Source organism: Jaculus jaculus, chromosome 1 (genome assembly GCF_020740685.1).
Source record: "Jaculus jaculus isolate mJacJac1 chromosome 1, mJacJac1.mat.Y.cur, whole genome shotgun sequence".
NCBI classification, from domain to species: Eukaryota; Metazoa; Chordata; class Mammalia; order Rodentia; family Dipodidae; genus Jaculus; species Jaculus jaculus.
Genome location: NC_059102.1, coordinates 182,661,989 through 182,684,101, shown reverse-complemented (window position 1 = coordinate 182,684,101; position 22,113 = coordinate 182,661,989). Strand labels below are relative to the sequence as shown.

Sequence of the window (22,113 nt, the reverse complement as noted above, 5' to 3'; positions counted from 1 at the left end):
ATGGGCAAGGGGCCTTGGTGCACCCGTACACACACATGCACAAAAATAAAATTTAAAACCTAACAAAAATAGTTTGGGAGGGCTAGAAACATGGCTTAGCTATTAAGGCAAACTTACCTGCGAAGCCTAAGGACTCAAGTTCGATTCTCCAGGTACCACTTAAGCCAGATGCATGGGGTGGCGCATGTGTCTGGAGTTCCTTTGCCGTGGGTAGAGGCCCTGGAGGGCTCATTCTCATTCATCCCCCCACCCAACTTTCTCTCCCTCTCTCTGTAATAAATAAATAAAAACTTAAATAGTTTAGGGTTCGTTGCGCTGGAGATGTTTCTCGTAGGTAACATCATTTGAAAGACTGTATATGAAGGCAAGAGGCCTTGCTAAATGCACTTTTCCAGATGCTGGGATTTGAACCCAGGACGATAAATGAAGAACACAATTTTGTACCGAGCTTGTTGCACTCATGCTAATAAGCACAATGACCACTGAATAACAGGGAGATAATTTTGAACCCAAGACCCCGAACCAAATAAAGAAACCCTGAGATGGACTACAATAAATTTGTGGCATTTTTTCCATTTATTTTGTGCATACTGTTCCTGAAAAAGTTATGAAAAATATCACTGGGTATTAAAGGGGCTGGCAGAGTGGCCTTGAATCAAGACTTTCCTATTTCTTTTGTTTGGGACTGTTGGGGAAAGAAGCCATTTTTGTTCAAAGTTTATTCTGAGCTAGGAATGCCATGCTTATTCCCATCTTTTAGGGTTCGTGTTTTAGTAGGAAGTGAGAGTCAAGGGCAACTCAGGGAACAGCATCAAGATTCACAAGTTAGATATCAAGCATGAGGTCTGGTGCCTGGGAAAAGAAAATTCACTGAAGTAGCTGTAATTTCACCCAACTTATCTTTTCCCTCCTCTCAGCCATAACTTTTAGGTGTTTTGGAAGTGAGGTTAGGGCCCCAGCCTTGTGTAAGGTCTCCAGCAAAACACTCCCTCCCCCATTTTAAATGGTAGAATAGTCCAGAAGAATATTTGTGACATGTGAAGTTCATATCTGTGCCCACAGATAAAGTTTTATTGGAACATAGTTACATGCATTTACAGACATAATGTCTGAGGCGGCATTAATGCTACAGTGTGAGAACTGAATCACTGTGTGGTCTGCAAAGCCTGAAATATTACCTGGCTCATTAGAGCAAGAAAATTGAATGCGTTCTGGGCTATTAGGATACTGATGTGGAGTGCTTAACTGAGGAAGGAGTTAGAGCCTTATTCAGCAGAGCCTTAGGAGGGCATCAAGTCAAGGTGGAAAGGTCAGTCCTAAAGGTGATAGGAACTCTTCCACGAGGTGGCAACTTAGGCCTCAGATCGTGATACTGTTTTCTATGCGGCTGGGCTTGAGGTATTCATAAGGTAAGTCAAGTTGCTCATTCCGGGCTGAAATCTCATTTTCCAGGTTTTCCAGATCTGTTTGGAATTGGCTTAGCATAGCTGTGACCTTGGGGTCTGAAAAATATTTTTCTTTATGATGCCCTAGAGGTACCTGAGACAGAACAAAGGTTTATTCAGTTTCCAGTGTGAAGACAGAAGCTCCCAGGGCCCAAACCTCAATGTTTCCAACTCTCATTTCCCTCTCCTCAGACCCCTCCTCACCATGTCTGGTTGTCGGCGACCCAGATGCCATGAGATGGTCATTTGAAGACAGGACTTCTGGACATCAGGTAGTGACCCCATCACCATGGCCATTGTCACATCCTCCTTGTTGGTGGGTGGGGGCATCCGCATTGTGCATGGGGCATTAGGGACCCATGCATACCAGTCCAGCTGGGGGAAGAAACTGTGACCCTAGAACTCTAGCACTTAGGGTGTCAATACCCATCACTCCCTTGGGTTTCCCAAGGTCCAGACACTTGCTTTCAGGGACCTGGGCTTTCAGCTGTCCATACCTGGCCCTGGTTGATGGCAGCGTGCTGGGCAGTGCATGTGAAGATACACATGGTAAGGAAATGGCAGAGCTGAGCCTGGGACTGGAAGAAGATAGGGAAACCTGGCCAGGAAAGGAACAGGATTTAGAGGCTATAGCATAAGAGAAAAGAAATGAAGGCTGATGCTTGGATAGGTCCCATATTTTACAATAGGTGGGTACTTGTTCAATTATTTAGATATATGTGTATCAGACATGAGTTTTAATCCTGGCTGTTTTTATTCCAATTACTTAATCACTCTGTACTTCCATTTGTTTTTTTCATCTGTAAAATGGGCAGGTGGCACATGCCTATAATCCCAGCTGTAAGGAAACAGAGAAAGGAGGCTTGTGCACTTCAGGACTGCCTATGCCATTATCTGGGCTATATATACAGTGAGTTTCTCATATATAATTTAATATATGTAGTGAGAAAGAGGGAGGTAGATAGATAGACATAGATTATAATCACTTGCTCTGTCTATATAGATGATAGGATATATATATATATATATACACATGCATACATACATACATACATACATACACACACACACACACACACACACACTTGGTCTATAATCAGTGCTCAACAAATGGTAGACTTAACTGGGAACTATAATATATAAATAAACTTTAAATTGGTTAGATATTGTTATTATATAAGGATTAGGGGTTGAGAAGATCTGGGTGATCAGTTATCCTTAAATTTAAAAAGTTGTTAAGAATTTAGTAACATTTATTCCTATGTCCAGACATGGAATTACAGTCTCTTGAGGTATAAGATTGGGAGGAATAAGAGAAGTCCCAAGCTGAGCTTGGTGGCAAATACCTTTTTGTTTGTTTGTTTGTTTGTTTGTTTATTTGAGGTAGGAGCTCACCCTAGCCCAGGCTGACCTGGAATTCACTATATAGTCTTGGGCTGGCCTTGAATTCATACCCATCCTCTTACCTTGGTCTCTTAAATACTGGGATTAAAGGCATGCACCACCACACTCAGTTTGTATATGCCTTTAGTCCAGTATTTGGGATTAAAAGCTAAAGCAGGAGACCATCAGCCTCAGCTACATAATAGTTTAACACCAGCCTAGACTTCATGATACCCTTGCCTCAAAACAAATGAGAGAGGAAAGGAGGGAGGGAGGGAGAGTGGGAAGAAGGGAGAGAAGGAAAGATATCAGATTTTCAATATTGATTGGTAGGAGGAACTTCCCACAAAATGTGTCTCAAGCCAGTCATTTTACAGTAGATGTGGTAGCTCCTCAGTTAAGTTGGTATACATATATTTACTCTGTTTTACACATAAGAAAACCAAAGATCAGTGAGATTAGATAGTTTATCAGGATTCCTTCAAGAGAGGAAAGGAGAGCAGGGCCTGACCGTGGACTCAGGTTCCTGACTGCTAATTCTTTGAGGGTTTTAACTTTAGCATACTTTTTTCTAAAAGGTCTGTCAGGAAAACTTGGCAAAAGTGAGCTTATGGAGAAGCTGACGCCCTTAGTGGAGGTTAAATTAATATGTGTGTTATGGACTGTGTGTGTGCCCTCCCCACAAACTCACATTTTGCATTCTGATCCCCAGTGTGGTGGTACTTGGCCATGTGGAGCCTTGGGGAGGCAATTAGGTCATGAAGGTAGAACTCCTAAGGAATAATGCTTATGAGAGGAAACCAGAGAGCTGACTTGTTCTCCTGCCACATGAGGCTATAAGAAGCCAGCTGTCTGCAACCTGGAAGAGTGCCCTTGCTAGAACCTGCACATCCTGGCAGCTTGATCTCAGACTTCCATCCTCCAGAACTGTAAGAAGTAAACTTCTGAGGCTGGAGAGATGGTTCGGTGGTTAAAAATGCTTGCTTGCAAAGATTTATGACAGCCAGGATTCAATTCCCAGTGCCCACATAAAACCAGATGCATAAAGTGGTACATGCATTTAGAGTTCAGTTGTAGTGGCAGGAAGCCCTGGCATACCTGTAACTTTACTTTTTCTTTTTTTAAATCTTTTTATTTTATTTATTAGAGAGAGAGAAAAGAGGCAGATAGAGAGAGAATGGGCACACCAGGGCCTTTAGCTACTGTAAAAGAACTTCAAACACGTGGGCCACCTTGTGCATTTGGCTTGCGTGGGTCCTGGGGAATCAAACCTGGGTACTTTAGCTTTGCAGGTAAGTACCTTCACCTCTAAGCCATTTCTCCGGCCCTTACTCTCTCTCTCTCTGTCTACCTCTTTCTCTTTATCTACCTCTTTCTCTCTATCTCTCTCTCAAATAAATATATAAAAATATTTTTTAAAAAAAGAAATAAACTTTGTTTAAGTCAACCACTCTATAATCCTTTGTTACTGCAATCAGAACTGACCAAGATTACTAATGTTGATTGTAAATTTCCAGGTGTATATCCCATTTGGGAAGAAGGCCATGAAGGACGAGGGGGTCTTTTGGAACATGTGGAGTGAGGACTGAGAAGCACTAGGGAAAAATTGGTTCTGGAAGGGTGGAGGTGCTAGACCATTGATGTCCCAAGGACAAAGGTGGAGGATGTACTCTGCTGATATCTCAAGGAGAAACTCTCCCCACTCTCCGGGGCACAGGTGTTTGCTGCATTGTATGGCATGGCCATACTGCTCCTCTCCTATAATGGCTTGTAATTGTCTCACAGAGGCAGCAGATGGGATTCAAGAGGTTGGTCTCAAGTATAGAGGGGCAGGGCCTGAAGAGTGCTTCAGGGCATTCCAGAATAGACCCTGGGTTTTGAAAAGGAAGGATAAAGCTAGAACTAGCTATAAGAGGGTATTTCTCCCATGGAGAGAAAAAGGAGCTGATTGATTAGAAGTTACTGAAAGGTAGTGGCTGCATCCTGGCTAGTGGTTGGAAAGATGGGGAGTGAGGGTTGAATTAGCTAAAGATGCCTGCCCTTCAAAGATAAGACCACTGAGTTCAGATGTGAGCCAATGTATATATATTACTGCAAGTTTGGAACATGTCTGGACCCTGTGTGTGGCAAGAGGAAGAGGGAGGAAAAGCCATGGTGGGTCATTGGGGATTTGGTGGGAAATTTTTTACATTTATCTGTTCAGCTAGGAAAACAGGAAACCATGAAGGCAGACCATGAGCCCTAGTAGAACCCACTGGCTATGGTTCTGGCTTGGGTGGACCCTGTACTATGGCAAGTAATGGATGTAACTGAGGCCCGTGGCAGGAGTTGACAGTCAGGGCCTCTGAGGAAGACAAACTGGATATCCTGAATAATCAAATCTCAGGAGGTGTGGATGGGGGAGTCACATGCTTTCAGCCACCAAGGGAGGGGTTCGATGAGGGGCTGGAGTTCTGTCCCCAGAGGATGGGTGTCCAGCAGGGCCTCTGATGAGCTCGTCTCTGGGATGCATCTTACCTCGGTCCTGGGCCTGGCACAGCCCCACCTCCGTGATTTCTCGACACCAGGCCTGCAGCTCAGGGTCCCCCTTCACAACATCATCGCTCTGGTAGAAGATGTGAACAATTCCCTCCACGTACCTGCCAGAGAAGGCAGCTGAGGCCTCTGAGAGCAGAAGCCCCCATCCTCTGACACTTGCTCCCTTGTTCCTGTGACCTCTGCATGGCTGGCTTTCACTGTACTTGGATCAGATCCTAGTAGACTAGCCTTTTGAGATGATTTTTTTAATTTTTGGTTTTTCGAGGTAGGGTCTCACTCTAGCTCAAGCTGACCCGTTGAAATGAATTTTCATTTGTTTTAATTTTATTCCACCTATATGCCTATGTGTTTATTCATTATTTACAACACTGGGGATCAAACCTAAAGTAGACATGCTAAGCAAACATTTTGCCACTGAGCTATACCCTGGGTCCTCCCCAGACTCTTGGCATACTCTATAAAGACAGGAGATACAGATCAGTGCTTGTAGGAACACACAGTTGGTTCCTAACAAAACTGATTCTCCTCCCCAGCCTCTGCACCCACAGCTCTCTTAGTCTGTGTCCTATCCTAGTCTTTGTTTATAGACATCACCCATTCCCTCCTCACTATTCCTTGTCTTTTCTCTGGGGAGATGCCATACGCTATGGCTACATCAAGCAGGATTTCTGCCTTTCCTCTGCAACTCCACTCCACACCTCAGCTCCCTCTCACTCACCGCGCAATGGCTATCCACAGCCGTAAAGCATCCTGAGCATACAGAGCACTTGGGATTCCCAGCAGGCCGCGGTCAGCCAGGTCATCAGGAGGACAGAGGGAGCGGTAGGTCAGCTGAGTCATGGCTCGTCGGAGCAACTGCACATGGCCCCCTCCACCTGTGCTCACTACCTGGTGCAATAGTTAGTTGACAGGTCTTGAGGGACGAAAGTGGGACCAGAAAATCATGGTCTATAAAGTTCAGAGGTGGGGTGTTCAGATTGAAAGTCGTGTTTGTAAAGGCTTGGGGCTCCTAGGTTAAGGCTGGGGACATTCACATTGGTCTGGGATCCTGAGGGTTTCATAGGCTCAGTGATGTGGTGGCCAGATGGCTGGCTCCTCACCCCATTCCTTCCTTACCTGATCAAATATTCCTCCGTCTGAGATGAGCTGGGTCCGGCTCCGGGTGTTGATTTCCAACGTATAGCGGATATGAGGGACCAGGAGCTAGAGTGGTGGAGATTGGAGGAATGCTTCATGGAGTCCTTATTTGGGTCCTTCCTTGTGGGGTCTGGCACCCAGTATACTGTCCTATTGTCCTCTTGATGCTTTGTCCCTGCTGCTGCCTGGTCCGGCTGGTCTCATTCACTGGTCTCTAAATTCTTCTAAGTTGAATTGTGCTGTGGAACCACCTGTCTCTGGGATTTCAACCCATACTTTACTGCTCTGATTCTTGGCAGTTAAAACCATCTAACCTGAAATCCCCTCATCTGTCAACAGGGGGCAATACTGGGATCTTAAAGTGCCCTGGTGATGTCTGGTGTTTTTGTACATGAAAGTTCCCTAATAGTGCTATTATCATTCTCTTTATTTATTTCTGATGAGTTTAGATGTCTTGGGAATCTACTTTTGATACTCTCATATAATTCTTCTCTGATTCACATCATCATAGCTTAAATTAGCCTTTACATTCCTTATCAAAACCACACTCCTATCTGGGCATGGTGGTGCAGGCCTTTAATCCCAGCACTCGAGGCAGAGGTAGGAGGATCACTGTGAATTTGAGGCCACCCTGAGACTACATAGTGAATTCCAGGTCAGCCTGGGCTAGAGTGAGATCCTACCTCAAAAAACAAAAACAAAACAACAACAACAAAAAACACCTCTCCTAAGCCAGGAGTGGTTGTATGCACACCTTAAATCCCAGCACTCAGAGATAGGAGGATTGCCATGACTTCAGGACCATTCTGAAACTACATAGTGAATTCCAGGTCATCCTACCTCAAAAAAAAAAAAAAAAAAAAAACAGGTTGGAGGGATGGCTTAGTGGCTAAGGCATTTGCCTGCAAAGCCAAGGGACCCAGGTTTGATTCCCCAGGACACACATTAGCCAGATGGACAAGGAGGCACATGCGTCTGGAGTTTGTTTGCAGTGGCTGGAGGCCCTGGTGTGCCCATTTTCTCTCTCTGTCTGGCCCCCCTTTTTCTCTGTCAAAAAAATAAATAAACAAAAAACCCATACACCTGGGCGCTGGAGAGATGATGGCTCAGCAGCTGCAAAGCCTGACTGCTGGGTTCAATTCCCCAGTATTCATGTAAAGCCAGATGCACAAAGTGGCACATGCATTTAGTGTTTGTTCACAGTGGCAGGAGATCCTGGCATGCCCATACTCACACACCCTCTCTCTCTCTCACTCGTGTGTGTGTGTGTGTGTGTGTGTGTGTGTGTGTGTGTATGCTTTCCTCTTTCAAATTAATTAAAACAAAAACCCAATTCTTTGGTTATTTCACTGGGTGGTTTGGGAGGACTCTTTCATTCATAATTAGAGGAGCTATTTTAAGCCCCTGCTTAAAAGACAGAAGAGCTGGCATCAAATTTGTTCCCAGCCCTGTCTGTTAGGCTTTCTCTTTTCTCATTTTCTTTGGCTATTAAAACAGGTCACTTCATTCCCAAACATTTCTTTTTTTGTTTTTTAATTTTTTTCTTGGCATTTTTATTTATTTATTTGAGAGTGACACACAGTGAGAGAAAGAGGCAGAGAGAGAGAGAGAGAATGGGCACACTAGGGCTTCCAGCCACTACAAACAAACTCCAGACGCATGCACCCTCTTGTGCACCTGGCTAACATGGGTCCTGGGGAATCCAGCCTTGAACCGGGGTCCGTAGGCTTCACAGGCAAGCGCTTAACCGCTAAGCCATCTCTCCAGCCCCCAAACATTTCTTTTTGTCTTCTTTTTTAATTTTTAAAAATTTCTTTTTATGAGATCAAGAGAGAGAATTAGCATCCCTGGGCCTCCAGCCACTGCAGTCAAACTCCATGTGTGCCATCTTGTGTGCATGTGCTGCCTTGAGCTGGCGTCACCTTGTGCGACTGGCTTACGTGAGATCTGGAGAGTTGAACATGGGTCCTTCGGCTTCATTGGCAAGCACTAAGCCATCTCTCCAGCCTTTTTTATTTCTTTTTAACCAAATTAATATGTAGATTTCATCCAATTAGTATTTATTTGAGTTGTTAATTCCAGGCACATGAGTGACCCAAGTGATACCTTTAGTTTTAATATATCAAAGCAGGGCTGGGGAGATCCTCAGCAGTTAAAGGTACTTGGTTGCCAAGCCTGCTGGCCTGGATTCAATTCCCTAGTACCCATGTAAACCCAGATACACAAAGCAGCACATGGATTTGGAGTTTGTATTGAGAGGCAAGAGCCCTGGTGTACCCATTCTTTATCATTGAAAATAAATAAATATTGTTTTATAAAGAAATAAAAGTCCCTCTCAGTCTGAAAATTTTCAGAAAATTTATGAAAGATGCTGGATATCACAGAAAACCCAAAGACCACATGTGGAGATAAGATGCCTGAAGATTAAAACAAACAAACAACAAAAAAAAAACCTCAAGCCGGGTGTGGTGGCACACGACTTTAATCCCAGCACTCAGGAGGCACAGGTAAGGAGATCCTGTGAGTTCAAGGCCACCCTGAGAATACAGAGTGCATTCCAGGTCAGTCTGGGCTAGAGTGAAACCCTACCTCAAACCCCTCCCCCCTAAAAAAACTCCCTAATAAAAATAATTGCAAGAACTATTTTTTAAGCATTTAATGTGTGTCACATTATAGTTTTATGTCACTATTTTCTTTTATAAATCCCACTATGAATATACAGAGGGAAGAGGATCAGAAATTCAAGGTCATTCTTGCCTAAATAGTGAAAACCAGAACAACAACAAAAACAAACAAATGAATATGGGAGCTGAGGCAATGGCTCAGCAGGTAAGAGCATGCCTGGCTTGCCATGAGTTTGATTTTCTGGCACCTATATAAACACTTGGACATGACCACACACACCTGTTACCCTAGTCTTGTGAGGAGTGGAGACTGGAGAGTTCTGGGGCTCACTGCTCAGCCAATCTGACCAAAATCTTTAGTAGCTCCAGGTACAGTGAGAGACTGTGTCTCAAGAAAACACATGAATGAACAAAAAAAAGGAGAGCAACTGATATTCTCCAGTAGCCTCACACACATGCAATGGGTATGTCACATCATACACACGAAGATGATAAATATCAAGGTGAGGATTTAGACCCCGGCAACCAGAGCACAGGTAGGTGGTTCTTGAGACACTCGCATGTGCAGCAGGTGGCCACCGAATACAGTTGTTGTAGTGAGCAGAGATAAGGTGGGGCTGAGCCAGAAGGAGAAATAGAGATTTTGCCATCACACTGAGTAGAGCATGGTGATGCAGGGGCATCCTGAGCTAAAATCCAAGATTCTATTAGTTAAACTATGTTATCAAAACAGCTATATGTTACCAGTACAGTTATTCTGGCCAGGTGTGAGCGAGCATCCAGATAGAGGCACCCCGCTGAAACAATTCAGTTGTCTTTACTGAGTACTTCCTTACATACCTTGCCAACACTTCAACCACCAGGTAGTTAAAAACCAAACACCTCATTTTGTCTCCAAACTAGTGCCTAACATGACTATTTCTTTTTAAAAATTATTTATTTGACAGGAGGGGAAAAGGGAGAGAATGGGTGCACTAGGGCCTCTAGCCACTGCAAATGAACTCTGGATGCATAACACCACTTTGTGCATCTGGCTTTATGTGGATACTGGGAAATTGAGCCAGACCTAACTTTACTATTTCTGACCATTATTGTTTTATAAGCTTGTACATTTTTTTTTTTTTTTGAGTTCTCTGTATGTGAAGTATCATTACAACTTTGAGAACTGTTTTAAAACAATCTTAAGTCTTGGCTGCCCTCGGCTTCACAGTAGATCCCCAACTTACTGCTTCATACCCATGCTGTGGGCTTTGTGGTCTTACAGAAGCTTGTCTGGTCCTCCAGCTTTTCTCTGTCCGATCTTGAACCTAGGTGTGATAAAGTTTTTGTTTCCTCCCTTCACCTCATCTTTGGATTTATTTTTTTCCTTGTAATCCCTGTCACCAGCAGAGCTAAGTAGCCTGCTGGGCTCTCTCCTTGCCTTCTGTTAGATATTGTTTCTCTCTCACAATTCCCATCAAGCACTGATGAGCACTGTGCCTACTCGACTGGCTCCTCAGTTGGGCTTGAACATTCTCCACCAGTACTGTACTCTTTAGAGCTGGCTCTTGTCATGTCAAACTCCAATGCTAGATCTTGCTCTCTAGTTGGTTTATTTTGTTGGCTTGGCTGTTTTGTTCGTTTGTTTTTTGAGGAAGGGTCTTGCTCTAGCCCAGGATAACTCTGAATTCAATGTGTAGTCTCAGGATGGCCTCAAACTCACAGTGATCCTCCTACCTCTGCCTCCCAAGTACTGGAATCAAAGGTGTGCACCACCATACTCAGCCTCTAGTTGTTTCTTTTCTTTTTTTAATTTTTTTTTGTTCATTTTTCTTTATTTATTTGAGTGTGACAGAGAGAGAAAGAGACACAGACAGGGAGAGAGAGAATGGGTGCACCAGGGCTTCCAGCCACTGCTAATGAACTCCAGACGCATGCGCCCCCTTGTGCATCTGGCTAAGGTGGGTCCTGGGGAATTGAGCCCCGAACAGGGGTCCTTAGGCTTCACAGGCAAGCGCTTAACTGCTAAGCCATCTCTCCAGCCCTCAGCCTCTAGTTGTTTCTTATTCACTTGAATTCCTGGCAAACTATTTAATATGCTAAGATAGAAATAGGTTTTTTTGTCTTTTTTTCCCTACTAACAATATTTCAGCTACACTATAAGCCCACTGCTAGACTGTAGGATGTTTGCAAATTTCAAAGGGCTCCTCTTATAATGTGCCCTGAAGAAATGTTAAATGATTCATTTGATAAAAATTAAAGCTTCAGGGTATTGATACCATCTTCTCTTATCCCCCTTTCATTTACAAATCACCATGTTGTTGCAGTATACTTTGCAGTCTGAGGGACATGGGACACCTTAGTCTGTACCTTGAAGATAGGGTGCAGTTCTGAGAGGCACCTCATGGTGGCAACCGCGATGACCTCAGCCACTAGATGAGTGTTCAACAAATGAAATTGGAGTTCTTGCAGTTGGAAATCTGAATTCCGGACCCATATCTTGGCCAGGAGCCAGGCAAGTGGAGGATCTGAAGGCAGGAACAGCGTTGGAGGTGGCGATCTGGAATCGGGAGGCTGAATCTGGAAGAAACAGAAATTGAGTGGTTTATGGAACTCCTGGAAAAATGTGTGGCTTCCATGCTGTTGCCATCTAGAGGTTTCGGTGGTAGTGTCTAGTAGAAGGAATGGGAAAGCTATCACTCTGCTTCACTGTGGTGCGATGTTGGACAAATTAAATGCAGGAGAGATAGGGAACAGTGGGTCCAGGAAGGAGGTCCTAGCAGTGATGTGGAGAAATCAGGGGCCCCAGTGGTGGAATGTCAAGCAGAAGATATATGTGTAGGTTTATTGACAGTGCTCATCAATGCTCGATGGAACTAGTGAGAGAACAGATACTAGAGACAGCAGGTGTTCAGAGTCAGGGGACACTGAGGGCAAACTTTTATTTATTTATTTTTTCCCTCTATTTGGTGCTAGGACTGGAACCCAAGATCTTGTGATTCAAAACCACACTATTGTTTGAGATCTGCTGGCTATATACTAAGAACTCAGGAAGCCATCATGACTTGACTTTTCTTTTTAGATAAGATCTTACTGTGTAGCCTAAGGTGGCCTGGAGCTTCTTATGTAGCATTAGGTGGCCTTGAACTCATGCTCTTTCTGCCTCCAAAGTGCTGGAACTACAGGTACACACTGCCATACCTGGCAGCCATTATGACTTTTTTATTTATTTGCAAGGATGGATTGAGAGAGGGAGGGAAAGAGGAGAATGGGTGCACTAGGACCTCTTGCCACTACAAAAATCTCCAGAAGCCTGCACCACTGTTCAAATCTGTGAGTACTGTGGAATCAAACTCAGGCCATCGGGCTTTGGAAACCAGTGCCTTAACTCCTGAGCCATCTCTCCAGTGCCACATAATGACTGAACAGGTGCTTCCATGTGGGTTAGTTGGAGGAAACTAAGCTGAGAGCAGTGACAGGAGTACATTTCTCAGTGAGGATGGAGTTTGGGAGCCTTGGGCCAAGAAATTGGGTTCTTAGGAGCAGAGGTGCAAGGAACAGAGAAGAGTATCAGGCATCTCACCTGGATGACCATGGGTAGCAGCTTCCCTTTGCAGTCCATCTTCAGCATGACAAGGGGGGCAGCCAGGTACTGCTTCTCTCCTCTGATCACATTGGCTGGAATTCCATCCAGCAGGATAAAGTCGGCCTCAAATAGGGAACCATTCTGGAGAAAGGAGGAATGTATCCATTTTTAGAGTTCAGAGTCTGCTCACAGAGAATCGGAGCAAAGGGCAAGACATTTGAAAATAGTGGCTCCAGCTTCTTGTCACTGCCTTACATCAGTTCCAGAATCCAATTGGCAGAATGAGAGTACCCAGTTGGTCCAATTTCTTTAAACTTAAAGTGAAAAAACAGCCTGAAGAAGGTAAGTGTCCTGTGCAAGGAATATGCATGTAGCAGATGTAGGTCCAGAACCAGGCCTGCTCAGTCCAGTTTGTGCCAGAGGTATGATCAATCTGATTCCGAGTCCAGTTGGCCAGTGTCACCCTCGAATGGTCTGTCCTCTGCTTTTACTTCCAACACCTCAAAAATCCCTCCTCACTATACAAAACTTATATACTCTGGAAAATATTCCATAAAGCTTTCCCTAGCTACCTTTTCCTTTAAAAAAAAAAAAAAAAAACCTTTTCTTTAGGACATTTTATTTATTTGAGAGAGATAGAGATAGAGAGAAAGAGAGAAAATGAATGAATGAATAGGTGTGCCAGGACCTCTATCCACTGCAAACAAACTCCAGAGACATGCTCCACCTTGTGCATCTGGCTTACATGAGTCCTGGGGAATGGGTGCTTAAGCTTTGCAGCCAAGCACCTTAACTCTTAAGCCATCTCTCCAGCAACCCCCCCCCCCACACCCCACCCAAAGCCACCTTTGCCATTGAATGCAGTTTGAAAGTACATGTGTACACACAGACGTCCTGCCAAACTCATGCTCCTGAGGGGCAGTTCAGCTTTCCCAAACTCCGCTCTCTAAAAATTTCCAGGAAACCTCCCTGAATCTCTCCACCTCATGGCATAGGCTTTGCCTTTTCCCCTGCTGTGAACACTGAGAGCAACAGAAATGTCATTGTTCCTCCTGACATCTCTGGACCCAGTCTGTGTTCTATCCTGATTCCCCATCTATGCTAGGAATTCCTTGTAATTTTTAATACTACATTGCCATTTTTAGGTATTTCGCATCAGAAAAGTCTGCACCAAGGGGCACCTCCTTTCCTCTCCCTGATTTTTACTTTCTCATTGTCACCAATTCTCATTACACTAGTCTAGAGATAACATGGCAGGGGGTGGGTACCTGGAGTTCTTTCTCCAACTGGGCTTCAAGCTCCTCTGTCCCCGAGGGCAGCACCAGCCTGGAGGGCAGAGAGGTAGAACGTCTCAACAGCATGGGGTTGGCGCCATTGAGGAACTGGTAGCCAAAAAGCTCATCAGACTGCCAGGATTGGTGAACCATCTCTGTGATGTAGAGGATGAGGTGTGGGGTGGAAGAGATTTATCACAGCCTGGTTCTACCTCAGGGATTCAGCCTATTCTGTGCCCAGCCTCCCTCTTCATTCCTGAGGCCTTTCTGAGATCATAAGGCATAATGTGTTTGAATTTGGCAAGAAGTTAGGGAGATCGTGAATTGTGATGAAAAGGTACTACCAAACAATTATGGAAAACTGGAAGAACCACTGACCAGCCAGGGTACTCTTCTGTCCCCAGAAGATCTGATCAAAGTCTTCTAAGTGGTCCCAGCTTCTCAGAAGGGTGTAAACACGTTTGAGAACCATCTCCAGAGCCCTAGAACAAGTATTGAAGCATGAGCCCATTGTCTGACCCTCAGCTCTTCACCGTATACCACTATGCTGGGATCTCCCAGCTCTGAAGCCACCCTGCTCCTCAGCTCCATTTTTACCCAGCCTTCAGTGTCCACTCAAAGTCCAGCCTCTTCTCCTCATGGAATCTCATATTTGGCGGTAGGTCATCCTTAGAGTCTGCAGCTATTGTCTGAGGCAAACCTTCCTTCCAGGTGGCCCAGCTAGAAGTTGGGAACAAAGCTTTAGGGGGAGTGTGCGGGGACAGTTAGGGAGAGGACAGGACAGTTGGGAGGCCTGCAGGTGGGTGGTCACCAGTATGTCTGTTGTCTTTCCTTCAGTTCCTTCTCTCGATGCTTCTGGAAGGCATCCAAGGCATTGTCTTCAGCCAGCCGGGCTGGGGAGACAGGAAAGTTAGCTATCTATCTGGTCTGTTCTGGGGCTCTTTTGCTTTCCTCAGCCCCCTTCCTGGAGCCAAAGTCCGTGTTTTCAGCTCTGCTCAGTTGCGTTTACCTCTGGTCTGCACCCCCTTCTTACACATCTCACACTCCCAATCTTAGTAGCCTGCCTCTTGCCTGGAGTCCAAAACCTCATGTTTGCCACTTCTTCCTGTTGCCTTCTCTCACCTTTCCCTACCTGACTTTATTTCATCAGTATCCAAAGTTGGCAAAAATCACTGTAATTAAGGCGAGAACATTTTAGTCACCAATAGGTCCACGCCTGTCTCTTGCTACATATTGCTTTGGCTAATTTGATGCCAAACCTTCACCTGCCACACCTTCACCTGTCCTCGAAAGGGTCTATGCTGTATACTTTCATGATCTGACTTCACACCATCACTCTATTTATTGATTTGTTCCTGCTTTCACCTATGTCCCAAACTCCTGTGTTCTGTGTTTCCGTCCTTAGTCAGTCTCTCTCTCTCTCTCTCTCATTTCGCATATTAAAAATTTCCTGGGATATTGCTGCTCTTATACATCCCCAATTCCTGCCAGATGCCTCTTATCTTTCAAGATGTCTTCCATTTTATTCCAACGAAACCAGCTCTCCAGCATCGTATCATTTATTTCTATGGTGATCATAGGTCACCTCTCACAGAATGGGCCCCTCACTGGTCCTGCTCTAAACTTGTGCTCAGTTACGGAGACTTGGCTTTTTCCTTGCTTCTTGGTTTTTCTTCATGGCTGCGTCCTACCTTCCAGACTGAAGGCGAGGATTTCCAGCCCACCTATTTGTCCCTCCAGCTAATTTACATTACAGAAATTCACGACTTCTTCCTGTTTCCTGCCTTGCAGCTCTGCAAGCTTATCCCCGCGTCCCCTCCCCCACCCGTGGGACTTCCCCAAGAAGCTCTCTCGCTCACCTGTACCCTCCGGCACCGTGAGGATGCCCTCGCCCTGCACCCAGCGGTAGCAGGGGAAGGCCACCTTTGTGCAGGCTCCAGGGCCCTGAACCGTGATGCGGTCGCAGAACCAGGCATCGTCCACCAGTGAGTGCTGTTTGCGCAGCTTCACGAACTGCAGCGTCCCCAAGTCCTCCGGAACATCGAAGTCAAACTCCTCTTCCTGTGGGGGATCGACAGTCAGACTGAGCAGCCAGGGCCGGCGAGTCGGGTCAGTCGTTTGGAGCGAGGAGCCGCGTCAGATTATGCTGGCTGCCAGCTACAGCATCTCTTCTCCTGCTCCGCACAACCTGCCTGGTAGATCTCACGTGCCCCCACCCTTTCTGTGGGACGACCCCGGGCCCGCAGCGCGGTGACCCCAGTGATTTGAACTGCTGACGAGCCTTGGCATCCATAAAATTCCGTGAACTGAGCTCCCGCCACGCCCGCGCTTGCAGGAGCTTCCCGGCTGCATTTACACCGGCTCGGGGGCGATCGATTCGGAAGAGTCGGAGGCTGCCAGGACCAGGGCCGGGGAAGGGCATCAAGACCCAGGCTCCCGTCCCTCGCCCTCCCCCCGCGCCCGCCGGCGGTCCCCGGGGCTGGGGTCCCCGCTGACCTCGCCCCGCGCCGGCCGCAGCTGCAGCTCCAGGGCCGCCTCCCCGCGCGTCCCAACCAGCCACAGCCCCACTCGGTTGTGCGATCCCGAGTAGAGCCAGGCCCCGGTGGCCACGCGGACGCGGTAGCGGCCCATGGTGCCCTCTCTCAGGCAGGAGAGCCCGGGCCTGCTCCGCTCCGGGACCGCCCAGGGCCACTGTCGCCTCGGGGCCAGTGCCAAGCCTTTAAAATATGGACCTGTGCACCGCCCTCACAATTTCCAGGCCCTCCCACGTCCCGCCCCGGGCTAGCCCGAACCTGCTAGCTGAGCCAGCTGTGGGGAAGGGCTGTGCCTTTGGGTGGCTGCTTGCGTGCAGGGAGATGAAGGGACCCTTGGCCAGGGTGAGGCCAAGAGCACGTTTGTAGATCAGACCCGGACTCTGACTTCCAGGGGCGTCCTGAGGGCAGGAGCTGCTGGGTTGAAACTAAAGAGGATTTAAGTCACTTAAGTCTCCAGGTGTGGGGGAAACTTGGAGGAAGTGTGTGTGGCGGGGTGAAGGGGAGGAGGACTGAGTGCAACTTTTCAACCAACTCTGCCTTTCTGGGCTGAGACTCCGGGAATGCTTCTGGAAGATGGGCCTGGAAGGCTGCACTGGGGTCTGGGGCATGCCCTGCTGCTGGACTGGTGTAGCCTAGCAAGTCCTCCAGCCCCTCCTCCCATCTCCACTTGAGCTCTACCCTTCAATATGATTGCCAGAGGTTCCCAGACTACCTAGAATCTGAAAAAGCAGAATTTCAAGGTTTGCTACCCTGCTCATGCCCCTTCCCTGACCAGCTTCCTCTCTCCTACCCACCTGAAGGCCATCTTCCCTTTAGGATCCCAAGCATTCCAAATACCATGGGCCAGGCATCTTGAGGGAGGCTCAAGGCAGAGCAGGGCCTGTCTCACTTTCCAACCACCACAGTGGATGTAGAAAGTGTCTGTCACTCAGGAGTACTAGTCTAGGTAGAGGGAACATTATAGTATAGAACTGTTGGGCTGGAAAGATGGCTTCACTGTTAAGGAGCTTGCCTGCAAAGCCAAAGGACCCAGGTTTGATTTCCTAGGACCCATGTAAGCCAGATGCACAAAGTGAGGTATGTGTCTGGAGTTCATTTGCAGTGGCAAGAGGCCCTGGTATGTGTGCTCTCTCTCTCTCTCTCTTTCTCTCTCTCTCTCTTAAATAAATAAACTAAATTAAAACTACATAGAACTTAGCAGAGATTGGCAGTTCCTATGAACTTTGTCATTCTCAAATGAGGATAGTCCTTCTTCAGTAGATTCCAGGTTAAATTTTATCCCCAATATATCTCCTGATCCTTCATGGGTCACAAGAACAGCAAGGACAACAGTTAGACTAGTTTGGGACAGCAGTTACACCAGTGCTGGCTAGGGACTCTGTAAACAGGAGGAGGAAGATGGTTCAGGACTCAGGCTTTGTCATCAGCACAGATTCCTGTGTAGGTTTTTGTGAGTTAAGTCGTTATTAGTATGTGGCTCACAGTGGATGTGTCTGTGGCTTGGGCTAGACCAGGACTCAGACCTCAAAAATGACTCAGTGTGCTGGCTGGTGGTGAGGATAAGCCTAAGGAGGTCAGTCTAGTCCTATCTTCCATCCTCCAAACCTCCCAGCAGTGTCTGGTTGTTAGTGGCTACCATTCCCTGTCTCCTCAGCCCACTTCTACCTATATCATCTGTACTCAGGACTGCGTATCTGTCATTTGACACTCCTCCTTTCTTCTAGTTAATGGTAAATTTCCTATTGTTTATAATAACAAGACCAAGGATTATTTTTGGCTTTGAGAAGAGTTTTTTTCACATCTCTTTCCAAAGTGACTCCATACTTCCAATTGCTGCATTGGTGTTTTATGATGACTTTCTTTTTAAAAAATTATTTGCAAGGAGAGAGGGAGGAAAGGGGAGAGAAAGAGAGACAGAGAAGAGAGAATGGGCATGCCAGGGCCTCTAGCCACTGCAAACAAATTCCAGACACATGCCCCACTTTATGCATATGGCTTTTTGCGGGTACTAGGAACTCAAACCTGGGTCGTTAGGCTTTGTGGGCAAGTGCCTTAACTGCTGAGTCATCTCTCCAACCCTATGATGACTTTCTTGCCCATTTTAGTATGTTATGAGGTCACATGTGGAGTGAGAGAACAAACAATTGACAAAAATAATGCAAGCTGCTACATAAGCCAAATGAGTTAGCATATTCAGTCACTTAGAACAATGTCTGACATATAGCTCTGCACGGAATAACTTATTGCTTGCAATTGAATGTCAGCATCACTCTTAGAAATTCCTCCACCATTCCTCACCACATTCAGCTTTCTCTAAAGGTCCCACTTCCCACTAGGATGCATATTTCTCAAGACCCTGCCTCCACCTACTTCTTTTCCCCTCTTTTTGATTTTTAAGCACATGCTATAGATTAGGAGAATACTTCTTTCTTTCTTTGATTGGGGTAGGGTCTCACTTTTGCCCAGGATGACCTGGAATTAAGTATGTAGTCTCGGGGTGGCCTCAAACTCACGGAGATCCTCCTACTTCTGCCTCCCAAGTGCTGGGACTAAAGGTGTGCACCACCACACCCAGCTTTTTAAATTTTTATTTATTTGTTTTTTTAGCCAGCAGCCAAAATAACCACAACTGATTTAATGAGCCATTTGAAGTTTCACTGTAGGTTTCTTTCTATCTTTCTTTCTTTCTTTCTTTCTTTCTTTCTTTCTTTCTTTCTTTCTTTCTTTCTTTCTTTCTTTCTTCTTTTTTTGGAGGATCTCGTGTATGCCAGGCAAGTACTTTACCACTAAGTTATACCTCCAGCCTGGGGAAAATATATTTAAAAATAAAATCTCCTCCCAACCCCCAAAAAAACTTTTCACAAAGGTAGCAGAGGAAGAACCCCTTTGCTATCAAATAGGCCAGAATGTGATGTTAATCACAGGCAAGTGCTCAGAGAAAATGAAGACATAAAGAAATCTCACTCCTTTATATAGGCAGACAGGTACAGCCCATTGCTTTGTTCTCAAGGTAAATAACAACTTAATTCTCAAGCCAGGAGCGCTGATCATACTTGTAATCTCAAAGCTTGAAGGCTGAGGCAGGAGGATTGCCAAAATTTTAAAGTCATCCTGGCCTATACAGTGAGCCCTAGGCCAGCCTGGACTACTAAGTGAGACCTTGTCTCAACAACAAACAAACAAAACTCAAATAAATAAATAAAACATGAATCCTCAGATAAGGGGACTTTGAAGTGCCTTTTGCCATACACAGTGCATCCTAGCCTCACCTGGTAATTGGAATGACCAATCTTTGTTTATTTAATTGACATAATTAGAGGAAAAAGCAAACTTCTCATTTATTTCTGGTAGGAGATATATTTGCAAGTTAACAAGTGCTCATCTAAGACTGTTATCTGATCACAGTTTTCCTTTTGTTTATTTTTATTTGACAGGCATAGAGAGAAAGAGGCAGAGAGAGAGAGAGAGAGAGAGAGAGAGAGAGAGAGAGAGAGAGAGAGAAAAGGCACGCCAGGGCCTCCAGCCACTGCCAACTTACTCCAGACACGTACACCCCCCTATGCATCTGGCAAATGTGGGACCTGTGGAATCAAACCTCGAACTGGGGTCCTTAGGCTTCACAGGCAAGTGCTTAACCGCTAAGCCATCTCTCCAGCCCCCTCTTTCCTTTTTTGAGATAGGGTTTCACTCTAGCCCAAGCTGACCTGGAATTCACTATGTAATCTTAGGGTGGCCTCAAACTCTCAGTGATCCTCCTACTGCCTCCCAAGTGCTGGGATTAAAGGTGTGTGTCACCATGCCTGGCTCACAGAAGTTTTGATGTGGAATCGTAATCTCATTGCCTGCCACTCTCCCCCTACCCTGTGTGTGTATGTGTGTGTGTGTGTGTGTGTGTGTGTCTTTGAAAAAGACGTTCTAGGATAATAAAGCCAGAAATAGGCTTTTGTAGCTTTGAAAAAAGACTCATACTTTCCACAGGACAGAAAAGAACTTACAAGGTTCCTAAAACAACTTCGAAGGCTACTTCCCTCATTTTCCAACAGATAGAATTAAGCATCTTATTCTTAAATTTTTATTTGTCATTACAAGTACCACTGTATTTATACATTTGCCACAAGAAAGGCCAGAACCTTGGTTTTGTCTGGCTCCGTGCAGTGGGGCAGCCCACACTGGCACAAGGGCACACTTCAAAGCTAAACTCTCTTTGTCCAGGCTTCCAGTGCCTGCTGTCTGTGCCAGTAGTTAACTCCCACATCCCCATTACTTGTCTTTGTAGAATAATTTAACTTCTTGATCAAAGCTTCTTCCACTAGTTATGCCCAGGGGATGTGGGAGAGCAGGGTGAACCTTGCATTTCACAGCTCAGAAGGCTTTTGACACTTTTTCTAAACACAGCAATTTCATCCTTTATCTTTCTCCTATGATGGTATATCTCAAACTCCAGTCAGTTTTGATGTTGCCTCCCGCTGTCTTTACATTATTGTTTAGAGCTATGTATGGCACAGGCCTATACAAATTCATATTTGTTTCTCGAGGCACTTACACATGGTGTGTCATTACAAACCATGTACTTTTAAATGGTGTGATCATAGGATATGATTTTAGGGCATGCATTGTGACATCTACTTTCCCAACAAGTAATTTATTCACTGGTCCCTATTTGCAAGAAGGTCAGCTCCTCCCCTAGTGAGTGTAGTCATTTTCTGGTATGTTGGGGTGTAGCTGGAGAAACTTTGTCCTTTGAAATCTAATGGCTTCAAAATTTTCTAGTGCCTCAGGACGTCTTGCATGGGCCACAGCAATGATATAGACTTGTGGTTCCACAGTCTTTTTGAGTGCTGCAAATTTGAATAAAGTACTCAAGCACGGCTGTGGTGCTGGGGGGGGGTGTGCCAGGTCTCTGTCCATCCTTGGTCTTCTGAGCCTTTGGGCTTGAAGTTGAAGTTGGTCACAGAGGGTTCTCTTTTGAGATCCTGAGTGGTCTTTCATGTTGGGGACCTCTACTGACACCTCAGTCTTTCAGAGAGGACTTACTGCTGAATAGTGTCAAAAATCATCATTAGCTCTATCTCTTTCCTTTTTCCCCCTCTATTAACTCTGCATACCAGATGAGAGTTGGAGTGGGGAGTAAGGATGGAGAAGGAGGAATAAGAAATGGAAGACCCTTTTGTGCCTCAGAAAGGTGCCTCAGAAAGGTGCCCAAGAAGGGACACTCAAGTCTCAGGGAAGACACCAGAAAGGTGGCTTTGGGATAATTGGTTTTGGTTGTTAAAAAACACTGGGGTGGGGCTAGGAAGATTTCTCAGCGGCTAAAGGCACTTGCCTGTAAGGCCTGCAGGCCACGTTCAATTCCAAAGCCACTCACATAAGCCAGAAGCAAAAAGTGGTGCAAGCATCTACCTTTTGTTTGCAGTGTCAAGAGGCCCTGGTATACCTACCACATCCCTCCCCAGACAACTAAATAAATAAAAACTTTGAAGAAAATCTGTATATTTTTTCTGCAGCTTTGTTTTCTTAAGAGGTTCACCTCTCAAGTCTCTGACGTTCAATATTTACACGTGTGACTCATTCCTTTAGGAGCTGCCTACTGTCCTCCTGCATGACTGCTTTGCA

At 45.7% G+C, this 22,113-nt stretch overlaps 1 protein-coding gene and 1 long non-coding RNA gene across 2 annotated transcripts in view; one reads left to right on the top strand and one right to left on the bottom strand.

Annotated features, from left to right (window-relative positions):
- LOC123464128 overlaps positions 1 to 22,113 on the top strand; it is a 67,024-nt gene that overhangs the window by 292 nt on the left and 44,619 nt on the right. Inside the window, exon 2 of the long non-coding RNA XR_006639376.1 lies at positions 1,638 to 1,717. This is a non-coding gene — a long non-coding RNA (uncharacterized LOC123464128). The remainder of the gene's footprint in view (positions 1 to 1,637; positions 1,718 to 22,113) is intronic.
- Alox12 (arachidonate 12-lipoxygenase, 12S type) lies at positions 1,039 to 16,646 on the bottom strand. The gene is made up of 14 exons (XM_004657173.2): positions 16,463 to 16,646; positions 15,826 to 16,027; positions 14,778 to 14,859; positions 14,564 to 14,686; positions 14,345 to 14,448; positions 13,961 to 14,121; positions 12,690 to 12,833; positions 11,477 to 11,686; positions 6,483 to 6,569; positions 6,085 to 6,254; positions 5,346 to 5,467; positions 1,943 to 2,043; positions 1,650 to 1,820; positions 1,039 to 1,539 (listed from the first exon to the last, which is right to left on the bottom strand). The coding sequence occupies exons 1-14, from the start codon at positions 16,595 to 16,597 to the stop codon at positions 1,360 to 1,362; spliced, it is 1,992 nt and encodes a 663-aa protein (XP_004657230.2). The 5' UTR covers positions 16,598 to 16,646; the 3' UTR covers positions 1,039 to 1,359.

Excerpts from the sequence above, each read along its gene's own strand:
- Alox12 (XM_004657173.2), bottom strand. The coding sequence starts at position 16,597 with ATGGGCCGCTACCGCGTCCGCGTGGCCACCGGGGCCTGGCTCTACTCG. Across the intron at positions 11,687-12,689 it reads TGCTACCCATGGTCATCCAG|ATTCAGCCTCCCGATTCCAG; the intron begins GTGAGATGCCTG and ends TGTTTCTTCCAG. Across the intron at positions 6,255-6,482 it reads ACGGAGGAATATTTGATCAG|GTAGTGAGCACAGGTGGAGG; the intron begins GTAAGGAAGGAA and ends CTATTGCACCAG.